At 41.0% G+C, this 18,556-nt stretch overlaps 1 protein-coding gene across 2 annotated transcripts in view; it reads left to right on the top strand.

The window, feature by feature from the left end:
- UBE3A (ubiquitin protein ligase E3A) overlaps window positions 1-18,297 on the top strand; it is a 250,200-nt gene extending 231,903 nt beyond the window's left edge. For both annotated transcript variants that reach the window (XM_069204274.1, XM_069204273.1), the window contains one exon: window positions 16,981-18,297. In XM_069204274.1, coding sequence (XP_069060375.1) covers window positions 16,981-17,101 — 121 coding nt within the window. In that variant the 3' untranslated portion in view covers window positions 17,102-18,297. The remainder of the gene's footprint in view (window positions 1-16,980) is intronic.
- The last annotated feature ends 259 nt before the right edge of the window (window positions 18,298-18,556 follow it).

Genomic DNA, 18,556 nt, shown 5'->3' with positions numbered 1-18,556 from the left:
TTTTCTTCAAAGAAGTGTTTTCGAGTCACGGGATCGAGTGACTCCTCCTCTTCGGCTCCAATGCGCATTTGCATCGACTCCATCTTAGATTGTTTTCTTTCTGCCATCGGGTTCGGACGTGTTTCTTTTCACTCCGGTAGTTCGAGTCAGAAAAGTGCTACAAACTCTCTAATTCGTCGGTATTGTTTAGATCGCGTACCATCTATCATCGACACTTCGGTACCGGCGGATCCAACTCCTTTACTTGCCCTTTGGGGCACCCGTGCCCAACTCAGGCCTGGTCAGGCCGACCAAAAGCCTTGTCGAAGCCTCATGGACCGGACCCCGTTTCGCTTCTGCCCTCGGTGCCACGCTAAGTTCCCATATACGGACTAACATCTAGTCTGTAACCTGTGTCTATCTCCAGACCACTGAGAGGATACTTGCGAGGCCTGCAGACCCTTCCACTCGAAGAAGACTCTACGAGACAGAAGAGCGCAAAGGTTGGAAATGGCATCGAGAAGCACCGAACATCTCGACGTGGAAGAGGAGGAGATTATGCACACCGCAGTCTCCGTTGGGGGGGGGTCCGACTCCGAGCAAGAGTCCGATGAGGGCAGACCAGTCACGCAGGACAGCACGTGAGTACGTGCCCCTGTCCAGTCCAAGCCCAAACAAAGGCCTCGGGAACGCCACTGCTGGAATGCCGTGGCTCCACCCGTAAAAAGACTTCCAGTGACCAAGCAACAACTTCGGCACCAAGAAAGGCCATGCCACCGAAGCCTTCGGACTCAAGCCGAAGCACAGGCTCCGAAGTAGGTAAACACCGACCCATCGAGTCGAAGCCTTGAAAATCCCTCTCGGAGCCGAGGCCAACGTCTACTCCAGGCCTTTCGATCCCAAGGAAACCTGATCAGCCACCAGCGAAAGTGCCAAAACCCAAACAAAAAACTCCACCTCCTCATTTCTCACCTCATCAGTCTCCTCTCATTCTCCTCACCTGACTGTCTCTCCACTTACTACCCCCACTGCACAGTCTCCAGTAGACTCTGCAGATTCACACCAAGATAATGTTGACCCATTGGGACCTCTACGATGATCCCATTTCTGATAACAGTCCAGACTGCTATCCTTCAAAACCATCACCCCCCACATGATAGCATCTCATACACTTAGGTTCTAGCTAGGGCAGCGTCATACCATAACGTAGCCATGCACACAGAGGTACAGTCACTATTACTCAAACAAGCCATAGTGCTTGTACCACATCATCTAATGGGAACAGGGGTTTACTCCCTGTATTTCCTTATTCCCAAATAAGACGGAACATTGAGACCAATACTAGATCTCAGAACCCTCAGTCTTTACATCCTATCAGAACACTTTCACATGGTAACACTACAGAATGTAGTCCCACTGGTATAACAACAAGATTTTATGACATTAGTTCAAAGATGCGTATTTTCACATACCCATCCATCCAGCGCACAGGAAATATCTCAGGTTTGTTATACAAGGAAAACATTACCAGGTCAAAGTGTTACCTTTCGGAATAACAACTGCTCCCAGAGTATTTACAAAATGTCTTGCCGTAGTCGCAGCCTACATAAGAAGGCAACCTATCCATGTCTTCCCATATCTCGATGACTGGCTAATAAAATCCAACAGCCAGACAGTGTCAACACCATACACATTATGTTATACAAACCCTACACATGCTAGGGCTCTCAATAAACTACCAAAGATCTCACTTACAACCAGCGCAAGTTCAACAGTATTTAGGAGCCACATTAAATACACAAACAGCACTTGCAAACCCAAGTCCACAAAGGGTACAATAATTCCACAATATATTACCACAAATTCAATCAAACCAACAGTACACAGTCAAGTTTGTCATGAAACTGTTGGGCATGATTGCATCATGCATCGCCATTGTCCCAAATGCAAGACTAAACATGCGGCCCTTACAATAGTGCCTTGCAAAACAATGGTCACAGGCACATGGTCAACTTCAAGATCTAGTGTTGATAGACCGCCAAACACACATCTCACTTCAGTGGTGGAATTCCACAAATTTAAACAAAGGGCGGCCATTTCAAGACCTTGTGCCTCAAGCCACACTTACAACAGATGCATCAATGATTGGATGGGGAGCACACCTCGACAATCACAACATTCAGGGACAATGGGACAACAAACACAAACAACTTCACATAAATCACTTAGAATTGCTAGCCGTATTTCTAGCACTCAAAGCCTTTCAACCTCTTCTCGTTCACAAACACATTCTCATTAAAACAGACAACATGACTACAATGTACTACCTAAACAAACAAGGAGGGGCCCACTCATCACAACTGTGCCTTCTAGCACAAAAGATTTGGCATTGGGCAATACACAACAACATTCACCCTGTAGCACAATACATCCCAGGGATACACAATCAATTAGCAGATGTTCTCAGCTGAGATCATCAACAAACACCCGAGTGGGAAATTCACCCACAAGTACTTCAAACATACTTTCACCACTGGAGAACACCAGACATGGATCTTTTCGCCACCAGCGAAAACGCAAAATGCCAAAACTTCGCATCCAGGTTCCCACACCCTCTATCCAAGGGCAATGCTCTATGGATCAACTGGTCAGGGATATTTGCTTATGCTTTTCCCCCCTCTCATTCCATTTCTGGTCAACAAAACTGTGTCAAAACAAACTCAAACTCATACTTATAGCACCAACGTGGCACGTCAACCATAATACACAACATTGTTAGACCAGTCAGTAGTACCACACATCAAACTGCCAAACAGGGCGGATCTGTTAACACAAAACAAACAACAAATCAGACATCCAAATCCAGCAATACTCAATCTAGCGATTTGGCTCCTGAAGTCTTAGAGGTTGGATATCTACATTTTCCACCAGAATTTAAGGAAATAATTAAACAAGCAAGAAAACCCCACTACCAGGCAGTGCTATGCAAACAAATGGGAAAGCTTTTTTTTTAAAAAAAAAAATATATTTTTAATACTGTCAATCCAAACAAATTACCCCTCTTTCCGCATCAATACAAGACATTGTTGGTTATTTACTTCATCTGCAAAAAGCAAATTTGGCTTTTTCATCCATCAAAATACATCTCACTGCTATTTCAGCGTATTTACAAAATATACAACACACATCTCTATTTAGAGTCCCTGTTATCGAAGCCTTCATGGAAGGGCTAAAACGTATCATACCACCAAGAACACCACATGGAATCTCAATATTTTACTCACACGACTCATGGGTCCACCATTTGAACACATGCATTTGGTTCAGATTCAATACCTAACATGGAAAGTAGCATTCCTTGTTGCGATCTCTTCATTACGAAGAGTTAGTGAAATACAAGCATTTACTATTGAACAACCCTTCATGCAAGTACACAAACATAAAGTAGTACTTCGCACAAACCCAAAATTCCTACCTAAAGTGATCTCACCATTTCATATCAATCAAATAGTGGAACTTCTAGTCTTCTTCTTGAGCCAGACTCAGTAGCAGAAAGAGCGCTGCATACATTGGACATTAAAAGAGCTATAATGTATTACATTGACAGAACAAAATCATTTAGGCAAACTAAACAGTTATTTGTGGCATTCCAAAAACCACATACTGGAAATCCAATTTCAAAACAAGGACTAGCTAGATGGATAGTAAAATGCATCCAAACGAGTTAGGGGTAAGCCAGAAAGGCAGCTATTAGTAACACCAAAAGCACATTCCACCAGGAAAAAAGGAAAAAGGAGCAACAATGGCCTTTTTATTAAATATACCAAAGACGGAAATGTGTAAAGCAGCCACTTGGTCAACACCCCATACATTTTCCAAGCATTATTGTGTAGATGTGTTAGCAGCACAACAAGCAACAGTAGGACAGGCTGTACTAAGAACACTATTTCAAACAACTTCAACTCCTACAGGCTGACCACTGCTTATGGGAGGAAAACTGCTTTTTAGTCTATGCATAGCATGTGTATCTGCAGCTACACATGCCATCGAACGGAAAATGTCACTAACCCAGTGCACATCTGTTCGTGGCATGTTCCGCTGCAGATTCACATGCACCCACCCGCCTTCCCGGGAGCCTGTAGTCTTTTAAGTTATAACAAACATTTGTACATATGTGTATATATATATATATATATATATATATATTTCAATTCCATTTGCATGGACATCTCTTTTCGTTATACTCTATAACTTCTACCTTACCCTCTGCGGGAAAACAATCCAAGATGGAGTCGCTGCCCATGCGCAATGGAGCCGAAGAGGAGTCGTCACTCAATCCTGTGACTCGAAAACACTTCTTCAAAGAAAAACAACTTGTAAAACTCAGAGCCCAACACTAGATGGCAGGACCTATGCATAACATGTGAATCTGCAGCGGAACATGCCACTAACAGATGTGCACTGGGTAAGTGACATTTTCCATATATATTATTGTATGCATTACATGTTCAAAGGTCATTGCTTAGTTTCTGTATAAGTTGTTTGATTAGATGCCCAAGTCTGTTTTATCTCACAGTAGGTATATAGGTAAATATTATCTTAACTATTTATCTACAGCATTTCTCTATTGAAATACTGAGGAAAGAATTGAGCTATAAAACAAAGAAAAGACCTTCAAATACTGTAGCACTTGGGTCTGTGTTCATACAATACAGCTTTAAATTTCAATATATTATGTTCCTAACATATTTTTCCTTTCTATGTAACCATGTATCTATATATTTATTACTTTAGCCCTACAGTACAAGAGAAAATAAATTACTATCTCCAGTGCACTACTTTGTTTCACCCTATACCTCTCTGGCTAGCATCTATCTCCACTCTCTGACTCATCCCAAACCTGATTCTACTACTATGATCTCCAAAATTAACCCTCCAAGACTCCTCCCTCCTCTATCCTTCCTGGCTCACCCCAAACCTCATGTATCTCTACTTTAAATCACCCCAAACCTAATTTTACTATTATGATCCCCCTAATACCTTTCTACATACTCTTCCATCTCTCCTTTTCTCATCCCAAACCTCATCTTACTACTGCAATCTCCCAATTAACACGCTCTAGATTCTTCCCTCTCCTATCCCTCCATTATTCTATTGAATCCACCTAACAAACTCCCCACATCGCTCAAATCAACTTCTATTTCCCTATATGAATACTATTCTCTACTAATCCATCACTCATCCTTTTGGGTTCTGGAATAGCGTGCTGCTCTCCAAAAAGGGATTCAATACCTCGGCAGGGGTAGCAAGTGCCATATAAATACAATCACAAAACCACTAATAATTTAATGAGCTGCCTAACACCAGCAGGTGCTGGAGAAGATGGAGGTCTCTATGAAGAAGCATGCCACTTGGTGTCTATCAGAGGGTTCGGTACCCTTTTGTTTTTGTAAAAACAGAGTTGTGCTCTTTAACCTGGAAGCCTGTTAAGTTGAGAGTAGCATTCCTAGATAAGAAAAACAGTTTTTTATTTTTTATTTTATTTTTATTATTATTCCTGTGTATTATTCCTGTGTGATGATGGCAAAATAATCATAGATGTGTAGATACACAGGCTGTGCATACTTCTGCCTTGTAGTGTTGGTCTTGGACGTGTACAACTTGTTTTTCTTCAAAATAAGTCTTTTTGAAACATGGGAGTTGGTGACTACACCTTTTGTTGGTAATGAACATGGCTATCGATTCCATTGTTATATATATTTTTTTTTTTTATCTCTGCTGCTGGGTTGAAACATGTTTGTGTGCTCCAGTTCGCCACCGCATGCTGTGCTTGCTGGGCCTTCGGATCTGTTCCCCGGTGCAAAAGGCAAACATCTTTACTTTTCAAAGTGGTCTACGACCATTTGAAGATCATTACAGCGGTGGAAAATGTCCACATGATGGAAAGAACTCAGTTTCGATTCTGTAGCCACTCCAAGTATCTGAGGTCAGATCTCCATGAAGTTTGTAATCTGTGTTTGTCCCCCTGAACACTTTAAAGACTCCCGTTTGGCATGCTTGGCCTTTAGAAACAAAAATACCCTTCAGCATCGAACAGCAAGCCTAATTGCCCCAGCATCAATGGTGCACACAAAAGAGGACAAAATTCAGGGGTGGGGGTGGGGAGGGGGGGGAGGAGAAAGAGAAAGAAAAAGAGGAAGAGGAAATAATTCTGAGCACCCAAATGCCCCAGCTGTTGAGGGTGAGATGGCTTTCTCAACGCAAAGTGTTGATTCTGAGGTGAACATCGAGGAAGAGCCTCTACTGGTCCAGCGCACTCCGAAGGTCGTATCGAGTACTATAGCTCCCTCTACACACCAGAAGGAGGCACTACCTTCAGACTTCTGTGCCACACATGAGTTCTCCAGTGAACCACTACCGCTCAGCCATGCTCGAGATCCTCCTCAAAGCCTCAAGTGCGTACTGCTGCTGGTATCTGATCCGAAAACGTACACTCAGTCACCATCGTATTCAAATGGAATCGGATGCCTTTGGAGCCAAAGCATGCTGCCTCACACTATTCATAGCCAAGAGACACCTATTCGAAGTGTTTGGAGCTGAGACACCCCGCTCCGAAGCAGACTGACTTGAAACACACATCCGGTTGGCATCCCTCTTCGCCTGTTCGGCTTCATCCAGGCCTTCTACAGCTGCATCTTCTGCTGCTTTGGAGGATTCCAAACTACAAACCTGCAGTGGCTCCAAGAACATTTGGACGCCAAGCAAAAAAAAATCATATCCAGCCGGGTGCTGGTCGGATCTTGGATAAGACATCGCAGGTTTTGAAGGGTCCTGCTCTTCATAAAGTTAAATTGACTTTTAAGGAGGCCCTCAGTCCTTCTGTGGCACCCTGATTCAAGAAGGTTACCACGTCTTCACTGCCTCCTGTTCATCCCTCTCCTTCACTCCCTTTTCTCCTCCTTCCCCTTTCTTCCCAATGGAGTCTCCACAATATTTATCACACACATCCTTACACTCAACGGGGTGGATACAGTCCACAGGCACCTCTCAGCCTTTGACCCCCAGTATGACAGAGAAGGCCTAGATCCCTGGGATGATCGTGATGCAGAGCCCCAAGTGGACACAGACCAAAATCTGTACCCTATGAGGTTACAGCCTCCAGATGACGTTAACTCATACCCACGAAGTCCTACAGAGGACAGTCACCTTTCATAACATGGAAATGCATTTAGAACAATAGGAGGGTGACTTCATCACGGAGACCTTGTATGCTACTCAACGTTCACTAAAGTACTCGCCTATGCTTAAAAGGTTCGTTAATTCAGCTACTGACATTTTCAAGTAGCCAGTTAAAGCTAGAACTGTCACCCCTAGAGTTGATAAAAAGTTTAAGACTATCTCCAACATCTGCTGCGCGTTGGAAGCTGCTGATACAGCTGCACGGGGTAAATACAAGCATCCTATTACACCACTTTACGTGGCTGTGAGTGTCTGGTTTCAAACCAGAGGTGCAGTAAACCTTTTAAATGTCTGTTTTCACGGTCGGCATATGTTCAGCCATCATGTCGATCAGATGCAAGAGAAAATTAAAAAGGATATGAGACTTCCAAAACCATGAGAGCCTTTCAGACCCCCACTCCTCATGGCTCTTTTTGGTGTTTACAATACCGTGACACTAACACGACCCCAGATCCAGAGTCCTTTTCCACTTTGTCAGGCCCAGACAGGGGACACCCTCATAGCGGTGTACTGTAGGGGTAAATACTGGACTAATAATAATGAATGCAGATGAAAGGCACTGTCCCCCAAAGGGGCTGCCTCGGCAAACAGTGACCATCTAGCCTTTTTCCCTGATAACACAGCACTTGTCAGGGAAGGGTTGCAGGAATATTTGCCCCATTTGGGAGAAATCACCTCAGATCCCTGGGTGTTTAACATTATACAATAGCGGTACTGTCTCAAACTCAGTCAACAACCGCCAGACATCCCTCTCTGCTGACACACAATGTTACCACACCATCCGCGCCTCCTGCACCAGAAGATACACGCCCTAATTGCCAAAGGAACCATAGAGTCAGTTCTGCCACAACACCACAGGAAGGTAGTGTACTTCCTTATTCCCAAAAAGGACAGCTCCCTCAGACCAATCCTCAACCTCAGACTTCTCAACAGGTACATTCACTTGGAGCCCTTTCATATGGTGACTGTACAAGATGTCATTCCTCTTCTGCAACAAGGTGACTTCATGACCGCCCTCGATCTGAAGGACCCGACTTTCATATTCCCATTCACCCTGCTTATCGAAAATACTTAAGATTCAAGGTAATCAGACAAACTTTACAATTCAAAGTACCCCCTTTTGGGTTTACCACAGCTAACCGGGACCTTACAAAATGTCTGGCCATAGTAGCAGCTCATCTCTGGAGGAGTGGTATCCATATTTCCATAACTATCTTCAGCAGAGTTATGAGCCCTGTAGGAGGATAAGGTGCTGGGAATGTGCATGCGAGCAAAGTGATGGCAGTGATGGTTGTTGGTGTGGCTTGTGTGATATGAGTCACTTGTTGACTAAAGGCGCTGCTTTCTGAACCCCTCAGAAGCGACTCTACATTATGCTGTGCTGCGCCTCATTTGGGGATTAGGCTGTAAAACAATGTCATCTGATCGAGTATTGGGACAAGTACTAGAAGTTAGTGTGTACTGACTGTCGATAGCCAGCAACTGTGAGCAGTCAGCTGCAATATGGAACAAATTGGAGACTAAACATCTCTTCTCGGATCTAACTTTGCATTGATTGACTAGCTCCATTCTACTTTATTTTTCTATTACATTTCCACCAGTTAAACACCCTTCAAGTGTCAAAATAAGTGATAAGAAAAATGAGAGAGAAAGGCAGTAGATATGAGGCAAGTGGTGCCCAGGCATTCTCAGAGAGTTTACAACCTTCTAATGATGCCCCATACTAAAGGTAAAGGCATTGTCCAAAGGCCCATAACGACTTTCATGCCACAGCCACTGAAATTAGATGAGGCTGCAACCACAAACGTCATAATCTCTACCTCAACGACAAAGCAGATGACCAGAATAATCACAAACGTTTTCCAAATGGTAAAGGCAAGTGGGGATCCACTTGCGCACACTGCTCAAATTGCAGAAAATCTACAAACTAAGCCAACTGGAATTAGCAATAAGTCAATCTGTAGTTTAGACGCTGAAGAAGTTGCAGGAGACAGTATGGCGTGAGGTGTAAATCTCTTAGTGGATCCAATCAGATAGAGAAGATCTGCCTAAACAATTTAGAAAAGTCAGGAATAAATGAGGGACTGATGAAGAATGATTTTGGAGTAAGGCAATATGAGTATAGCAGCTGTGGAACAAGGAGTATGGAATTGTATAAAGGGTTCCTACCTGATGGAGACCCCCTGATGGCCATTGATACGATAAAAGGCAAAAATACTAAAGAGAAAGCATATTTGCAGGACATAACATTTCTGCGAGCTAGCTTTCCAATTGATTATGATCATACCTCTCAGATGTACTAATTATACCAGCCCCGAGAGAGGAAGGTTCAAACGCAGGTGCAGTAATTACGGTTAGGGTACAAATGCACAAGGAGCCTGACGAATTGTCAAAGTGCTCTGGAGAGCATAGTAAAACCAACATTGAAGGGCTGTAAATAAGATTCTATTTTTCTGAATATGCCTAATACTCAGGAGGCTGGGAACATCCCAATAATTGAAAATCACCAAGAAAGTATTATTTTAGAAGCACTCTATTGAGTTTTGACCTCAATACTTGCATTACCGAAGAATTCACTAGGAATGTGTGGTCATGTAGCAGCTATATTGACCAATATTCTGCCAGCCTTCAACAAACCTAAGCATTGAAGGGCAGCAGGTTAAGGAGCATCCCTAGTGAAAGAGGAAGCAATGCTGTCAAAATGTATAAAATTGCAAGAAGTGGGGTTGATTAACAATAAGGAAAAGGGAGTGTTAATTATGTTGCTCAAATGGCCCCACCACGTAATGAAGGAAGCACTGTATTTTCCCCCGAGGCACATACCAGTGAGCCTGGAGGTATGGATACAGTAAAGTCAAGGAAATCCTCCAATCATTTTAGCAAAAGTGGTGCTGGAAAGAAACATTTTGCTGGTAGTTGCATAGGGAGTAAGGCTGATGGGGCTGTAGTTGTGAATAAGAAAGGAGAAACCCCCAAAGATAGGGTGAAGAAACTATCATGTAAGGACCCTCCAGTATTTTCATTGAGGTGGTTATTTTCTCAAATGTGTGAATTAACTTTTGACTTCTTTTACCAATATTTGAGAAAGCCCAGTTGATAATTAACAACCAAGTGCACCAGTGTATCCCATTTTTAATATCATGAGGGCTCGAGCAGTGGAAAACACGCTGTTCAGCAAGAAAGTGAAAAGAATATTCGAAAGTCTCAAAACTGAAGAAGAATAGGAAAAAGAGGGAAAAACACAAAGAAAGAATCCACTCTATAAAAGGGTGAAAAGTAAGAAGCTACCCAGATGGCCTTCAGACGAAATTAAGGTTATGAATGTGGGCTCTGCAGAAGATGCAGTTGAAGCAGAATCAATTTGTAGCTCTACCAGCAGGGGAGGCCAGAAAATTGTGCTCATTAACCCACTTGCCATCGTTTTTTCTATAATGCAAGTAAAACCCAGGACTAATTAATAGGCATTTTGGAGCAAATGCAGAGTCTCACGCCAAGTAGGTGGATTCAAGAGAAACAGGTGTTTTTACCCGCTGTTGTAGGTTCATTTATCTTTTCCCCAATGTTAATGTTAGAACTCCTTTAAACAGTCCAGGCTGTTGAATTTTCTTTATATAGTCCTGGAATTGAGGAGTAGTAACATCTCAGGACATCAAGAGAGTACTCTAGTGAGTCCGTCGAACTTAGGATGCTAGGATCTACCTATCTACCAATTGGAGTTTGTAACATCTAGCGTAAGTGGGCTTGTCCTGAATCATCAAGATGACTTTCATATCATGGGATGGATGTAATTTTGCTCAATCATCCAGCATTCAAAGGGATCAGCTTGCAGGTACATTATCCTCCTTTGAGAGGGGCTGTAAATCTACCTCCTCCAAGGGGTTGTGGTCCACTTAAAAAAAAAAATCAGGTCCAAATAATCACTGGAGCCAAAGCGAAGCCAAGTTCTCCAATTTATATATGACAGCAAATTATTGTGCATGGTCAGTAAAACTACTGACTACATGAAGAGTTGCTGACAATGAAGAAAGCCAGTACTTGTCTTGGTTTGCCTCAGCTCTTACAAGAAAGGACAGGAATAACATTGATCTTCAGTCTGATTAAGATGGCAGTTCATACCACCTAATTGTACAAGGGGCATGTCCCTGAAAACTTTAGGGGTATGACAACAGTGCCTGAGAGATGATTATTTTGACATTTTGTCATGGAACATGGTGGGTTTGGCTGTAAGAGTGGAGAATGAGGCCTGGCTAAAGTTCATGAACAATTGTGTAATGTGTTGTTTCCAGGAAATGTGGTCTTTGTCTGAAAATGCTTTAAATGAGTTTACGGAGTACATGGAACCAGCTAAGCAGTTGAAAAAGATGGCGACCAGAGGGGGCTTGCAACTTGGGTATCAACTAAAATAAATTGTGAGGTAAATCATCTGTGTAAGAATTTTCGTACCCCTTATGTACTGAATGTAAGGTTTATAATGACCATCAAAGAAGATTTTTACTGTCAATATTCCTAATGTGTATATCCCCCCCGAGTAGTCATCTGAAGTCCAGACGATTTAGGGACATTTTGTTCAATATGTTGAAAGTGTAAGGCATAGCGAGAAACTCAAGGTAGCGAGCCATATGGTTCTAATTTCCTGAGAATTTAACACTCAACCAACTGATGAAATTCTTTGGGAAGAGGAACTGGCTGAGGATTATTGACTAGGTATCCCATATCAGGATATTCAGTTAGGGAAAGTATTCAAGAAAGGTGAGCCCTTTTCAATATTTCTTACAAATTATCAATTGCGTTTTCTGAAATGACGCACCTCTTCTGATAGTATGACAGCGATGACCTATAGTAATGGTAAAATAACTTCTCTGATTGATTATATCTTAGTTAAACTAGAATTGTGAGGAAATGTGTTGATATAATATTGTGAAGAGGGTGGAGAGTGACTATGATCATCCTGTTAGTGAGAGCAAAGATCACTATTAGCGATACATTGGAATGTTGGCAAGAGCATATACAGGAGCATGGGCCTGAGATTCTACCTCATAATACTAGAAAGAGTATAAGAGGGAATAGAGGGAAATAGCATAAGACGACCCCCTATGCAATGCAATTATAGCAAAATATGGAGTCTGTGTTGTTAATGTCTCAGGTGATGCTAATTCTGATGTAGTGTGTATGTATGATTTAATGGTCTAAAAATTGAAACTTCTGTGGTCAAAGCCAAAATTGGCAGCTAAAGGAGCTCTGAGTACCCATAACTGTCCTAGCTGGTATGATAGCGAGTGCTATACCATGAAATGTTAAGTTTTCAAGTCTCATGTCCTATGTCCTCATTATGAGGCCAGTGAAGGTCTTTTTCAAGTCTGAAGGAGAGAATATACATTTTTGCTAAGAGTTAAGAAGAAAGCAGCACAAAATGCCCTTTGGACTGAATTGAAGAAAGCAGTGTATGATTTTGAGAAATTATTACCCAGGTAGAGAGGGGGAAAGACACATAAGCTAGAATGGTATATAGGCCCAAGGGAGTGGGTTAACTACTTTAGCAAGCTCTGTGGATGTGACGACTCCGATGTAAGCAATATGTGGTCTATATTGTTTAAGGAACAGTGGCCAATGTATCCCTTGACTGGTATCTTTGTACCAGAAGTGGGAAGAGCATGTGCCACTATGGAAAAAAATGCAAAGCCCAAGGTCCAGATCTGCTGTGTACAGATCTCTTCCAAAATCTGCACCTGTGGATTACAGTACTTACTAAGGTATTTAATGCCATCATAGCGAATAATAATATTCCCCAGTCATGGCGATCGGCAGTCCTTGTACCTATTTATAAAAAAGGGGACTTCCAACTATCACCCAATTTTCCTTTTAGATGGCACGGGTTATATTCTTGGGAAAAGTTTTTTTAAATCGACTCCCAAGGTTGGAGGGCTAAACATTTTTTTTTAACAGAGTTATGGCCTCGCTTCAGGTCTAGAGTGAGAACAATTGACCAAATTGTACAGCTATATATGATACGCCATAAATATGTTAAAACTAAAAAAGAATCATTGTACCTCACATTTATTGTACTGAAGTCAGCATTCAATCTTATTGATCGGACAAGGCTGTAGAAAATGTTGGCTATGCAGGGAGTAGACAGTTCTATATTATGTATAATAATGGCCATACATACAAACAACATGGCTAAGGGTTGGTATGTACCATCTGGCAAATGTAGCAAATTTCCAGTAGAAAAATGTGTTTGACAGGGATGTGTACTGACCATCTATTCGAGAATCCAATTAAGGTCCCTTTTTAGCTTGCCTGGAAGGATCCTCATTTTTGGTGACAAATAAGGTTCTATTGGCCCAAAAAAAGAACTCATTGCACTGCTTGGTAAAACGTTTGACTGATTATTGAAATAAAAAAGGCTCTTACTATTAACTGCAGTAGGGCTAATGTCTTGGTTTTAGGATCATTCCCAGGATTTAAGAGGAAGCTAATGATAAAGGACAGTGTCTCTGAGTGTGTAAAGTTCTGCAGTTGTCTTGGGCTGCGGTTTATGGAGAAACTTAGCTGGAAGACCCAAATGTTGAAGGCCAGGACAACCTTATTACAGTCCTCTGGGCAGTATTAAAGTTTAGGCAGAAAGCAGGAGCTTGTAGCATCAGTACCATACTTCAAGTATATAAGTCCAAAGTGGTAATAGCTGTAATCTGTGGGACTGTGCGCTGGGGTTATGGTAATTTAGATTTGTTGCAAATGGTAGAAACCTGGTAGAAACAAACTTTTTGAGGACTCTTTTAACGATGGACCCAGATACCCCTTTGTTAGCACTGTATATGGAACTTGGGCTAACTACCATCTAGGATCTGCAAGCAGTACAGCCGGTGCTGTACTGGATCATTCTGGTAAGGAACCATAAGGTAGCCATTCATCTGTGGTCCTTGGAGGATGTTGCTAGATGTGGTAGTCAAAGTTGAGGAGATCGGTTGGCACAGAGGAATTTGCTAATAGAAATGCAAATCCGAGTAAATTGGGTGTTATACCACTGATCTTGCAAAAGGTTGCTATTCCAATCTTAGGTGGGAATCCTAAGTTAGCTATGTTAAAATCAGGCAGTATATTAAGTGACTGCTTTGTGAGCAGAGTAGATCCTCGTTGGAAGTCCTATTTGGACCAAAGCTACCCAGAACTGAAACCTATACTGTATGTCAACTTCTGATTGAATATTTTGTCTTCAAGGGATTACCTTGTTAGATGTGCAAGACTTCAGGGAGGCAGCAAATATTGTGATTGTATGCATGGGGGAAAAGTGAATATATGCACCCTCTGCTTTATCGCTCAAATTGTATTTCTCATAAAATATGGTTACTGCCACTGTTTAGTTACTACGAAGTTGGCTCTTTTAACGGTGCCATAGATTTCTGTCCTAGGACTGATGATGAAATCATTTTTAAATCTGTAGCTTCAATCTTTGGGCAGCCTTGTAAGAGAGGTTTGTAACTAGCCTTACAGTAATGCTTAGCATTTTTGGAGCCTTGAGATGAATTAGAGACGTGTGACTTGTAGATTTTATATCTGAAGGGTGGTGTTCTATATACCGTACTGGTATTTGTACTTCAGTCTCTTGATGTACATAGGAATTGTGTATCACAACTACTGATTATAAGGCCGTTAAAATTCTAATTTATTATCAAAGTCCCTATGATTCGGCCTGCACTTTATGTTTTATTGTGCATAGGATTTGTATACCGTTGTTAATGAAAGCAAAGTTTAGACTATTACTAACACTATTAGGTTCTGATTTGTACGGGAGTTGGCATACGCATTTTATGAAATGTTATTGTAATTCATAATTTGTATGCGCTGTAACTCTGGTAAAGGGATACACCCTGCTAGAGGTAACGTGCAATGCAAATTGGTTGAGGAAAGTTGAGTAGTAGAGTGCCATAATGCCATATCACGTACATAGAGGTAGGTTATGTTTAAACATTTTTAGCTGGAATGGTATTGGTCTATTTAGAACTTAGCTTTTAACTTACATTTATACAGTATGATATTACTGTTCAAATTGTATGTGTATGATTGCACGGCTTGATGCTGAAACAATAAAGAATATTGATTGATTGATAAATATTTGAATATCTCCAAGGAGTGCAGGAGTCCGGAATACTTCTTTAACAGATGTGAAACTAGATCTCTACAGTTTAAAATAAAGACCACTGATGCCAGTCTTCGTTCCACATCCATTTTGCAAGACACAACAGCTGTTTGAGTCCTGTTCTAAGCCACATAAGGGGCGTGCCATTTCTAAGGCAGGGGTTGCATGTTGGCTTGTCAAGTAGATTCAGACTTGTTATGCTAAAGCTAAAAGGTTTCTGCCTGCCCCTCCCCGACCCCATTCTACTTGAAAGAAAAGGGATTCTTTGGCTTTCTTAGGTAACATAATACTAGCTGAAATATGTAATGTAGCTTCTTGGTCCACACCTCACACCTTTACCATGCACTACTGTGTGGATGTCCTGTCAAGGCATGAGGCTCGAATTGGCCAGGCTTTCCTGCTTTCAAACTTCATTCCTCTGCAAAATCCTCAGGCTGAGCCACTGCTTTACAGTCTATGCACAACGTATGTATCTACTGCTATGCATGCCAGAAACTTAAAATGTTACCTTGTAAGAATCTGTTAGTGGCATGTAGTGCTATAGATTCCCAAGCGCCCATCCTCCTCCCCGGACGCCTGTGGTTTTTGCATATAATCTTTCTTCCTTTTTGTTTTCTCCTATTGATACTTTCTGTTGGGCATGGTCATCTTTTACTGCATCTTTATGCTCCATTTCCAGTCACGCCTTTGTGTGTGTGTGTGAGGGGGTAATAATCTAACAGTGCAGAAGATGCCCATGTGTATTACCGGAAATAGGTGGAGTCACCTGGCCCTGTGACTCAAAAAGACTTCTTTTGAAGAAAAAGCAAATTGTACACCTCAGAGCCCAACACTGGATGGCGGAAGTATGCACAGCATGTGAATCTGCATCACTACATGCCACGAACAGATGCTTGCATAGTAAGTAACAATTTCTTTTTCTAGCAGGGTTGATTATCACCAGGTGGAGGCAGTGCATAGTTGAGATATTGCTCCATTTCTGGACACTTTAATCAATACCGCAGGTGGTCGGTCACTACCAGAGCGCTTTTTCCATTGTACAATATTGCTTATACATGGTAACAGTACCCATAAGTCTTTCTGACACTCTCCAGAATACGGCAGTGTTTTACTTTTCTGGTTTATGTTTGATAAGAAAGACCAGCAAAAGTGCAAGCATTGCTACACAGCAAGATTTCGGAGTTGTCAGTATTTTAATGCTATTTTTGTTTGCTACAATAATGGTGTACCTGTCAGTGGTAGCAGTGATTTCACAATAAAATAAGTAAACACCGACGTTTTTTTTTTTTTTTTTTTTTGTTTTTTTTTTTAGAGGAAACTGAACATCATTGTTCTGATCTACTTGGGTATCAATCAATGTCTTTCATAATTATTTTGACATGTTATCATTTAGCTGATCATTTTTTCTGGTTCACAGGCTAACGGATGCTGATCCTGTTTTAACATTTTTTTAATGGACAGTTAATTGAAATGCATTGTGTAAACACTTTGTAACTACTCTGTAGAGTAATGACGTAGCTGTTTTAATAATTCCAATAGTAGTCTCATTTTTGCCTCAGACAAATGATTCTTTGTGCTGTCCACCTTGTTTGTAATTTCTATTTGTGTCTTTTTGTTTCTTGTAGGTTGCCCACCTCTCACACATGCTTCAATGTTCTTTTACTTCCGGAATACTCCAGCAAAGAGAAACTGAAAGAAAGATTATTAAAGGCCATTACCTATGCCAAAGGATTTGGCATGCTATAAAACGAGAAAAAGTATGTCAAAAGGGATCAACTGCATAACGTCCCTGTCCAAAAATAACAAGGCCATACGATAGTGATCTACAAGTAGTCACCTGTGTTTGTGCCTCCCTTCTTCACTGGGGACATTAAGCTGGAACAGCAGATTTCAGCTGCGTATATGAACAAATTCTTTATTTTTTTGTTCCTTTTAGCGTGAAAGTGTTTCGTATTCTTTCACTTGTGTACAGAGAAGTTTTTCCTGAATATTTATTTTAAGGGTTAAATCACTTTTGCTTGTGTTTATTACTGCTTGAAGTTGAGCCTTTTGAATATTTAAACAAAAAGCTGTACTTTCCCAATTAAATCATTGCCATCAGTTGTAACATTCGAGTATATGCTAATTTTTATTTGCCCCTCATCTTTTCAGATCAGGAACTGTACTTTTTAACAGTTTGATATGAAACTTGAAGTCATGAAACAGTGTGGTACAATTCATTTACTGCTGTTCTAGCCCCTACAGAGTTCTTCTGAAATCCTAACTCAATAAAGGTGGAAGAGAGAACATGGAATGTCAAAAAGCAGCCTTGAGAACTTTACTTTAGTCACAGCACAACAAAACTAATAAAAAAGAAATACTCTATGCGTTGTCCTCCTATGTCCTGTAATACATTGTTTCATTGGTGCATTCTGTTTCTTGGTATGTGAGAGGGTAGAAATTAGGCATATTGTTTAAAAAAAATTACGGAGACACTTCTGCCAAAAAACTATAGGATAGAGCAGAGTGTTGCCAGAAAGATAGGACGTTATTGATGTATTCTAAACCAGAAGCATGTGGAAGTGCACTTACAATTACGTATATTAATTGCCTATTACATTGACCTTTTAAATAGACAATCCAAAGTCTTCCCTACATGCGTTATCATTATTTTTTGACCTGTTCCTTTATCAAGGCACATGATCAGTGTTGCAGCATAATTAAAAGGGATAGCTACTGGGTGTAAAGAAGTTGTCTTCTCACAGTAGATAAGTTTGAAAAATTACAGAAACAAAATTTACTTCTGATGCCTCTTTGTTGTATATTGCTAACTTCTCAATATACTTCTAGAAAGGAAATGTTTTGATCACTTTTATGTACAACATTACAGTTTATACGATTGGTTAAAATTTTTACATCAATGACAGATCATATCAGAAATAAATTTGTTTACTTTTCCTGGTCTTCTGTGTGTGTTAAATCTGTTGAAAGAAATTAATAGATGGACTTTTCTTTACCTAACCTAACAAAAATAATGGATGGATTGTTTTATTGCTGGCAGTCTAGTGGTAGATGACGTGCACTGCTGAGCTTGTGCCTTGACATTTTCTGTAGTCTATGTTTTAAGCCAAAATGAATGCAGATGATTTTGGTGAAGCTTGCATAAAAGCTTATTTGAGTAAGACAAACTCTAGAACGCTGCAATGTTTTTCTTCAGTGTGT

Source organism: Pleurodeles waltl, chromosome 8, assembly GCF_031143425.1.
Source record: "Pleurodeles waltl isolate 20211129_DDA chromosome 8, aPleWal1.hap1.20221129, whole genome shotgun sequence".
Taxonomy (NCBI): Eukaryota; Metazoa; Chordata; class Amphibia; order Caudata; family Salamandridae; genus Pleurodeles; species Pleurodeles waltl.
This window is presented reverse-complemented; position numbering and strand designations above follow the sequence as displayed.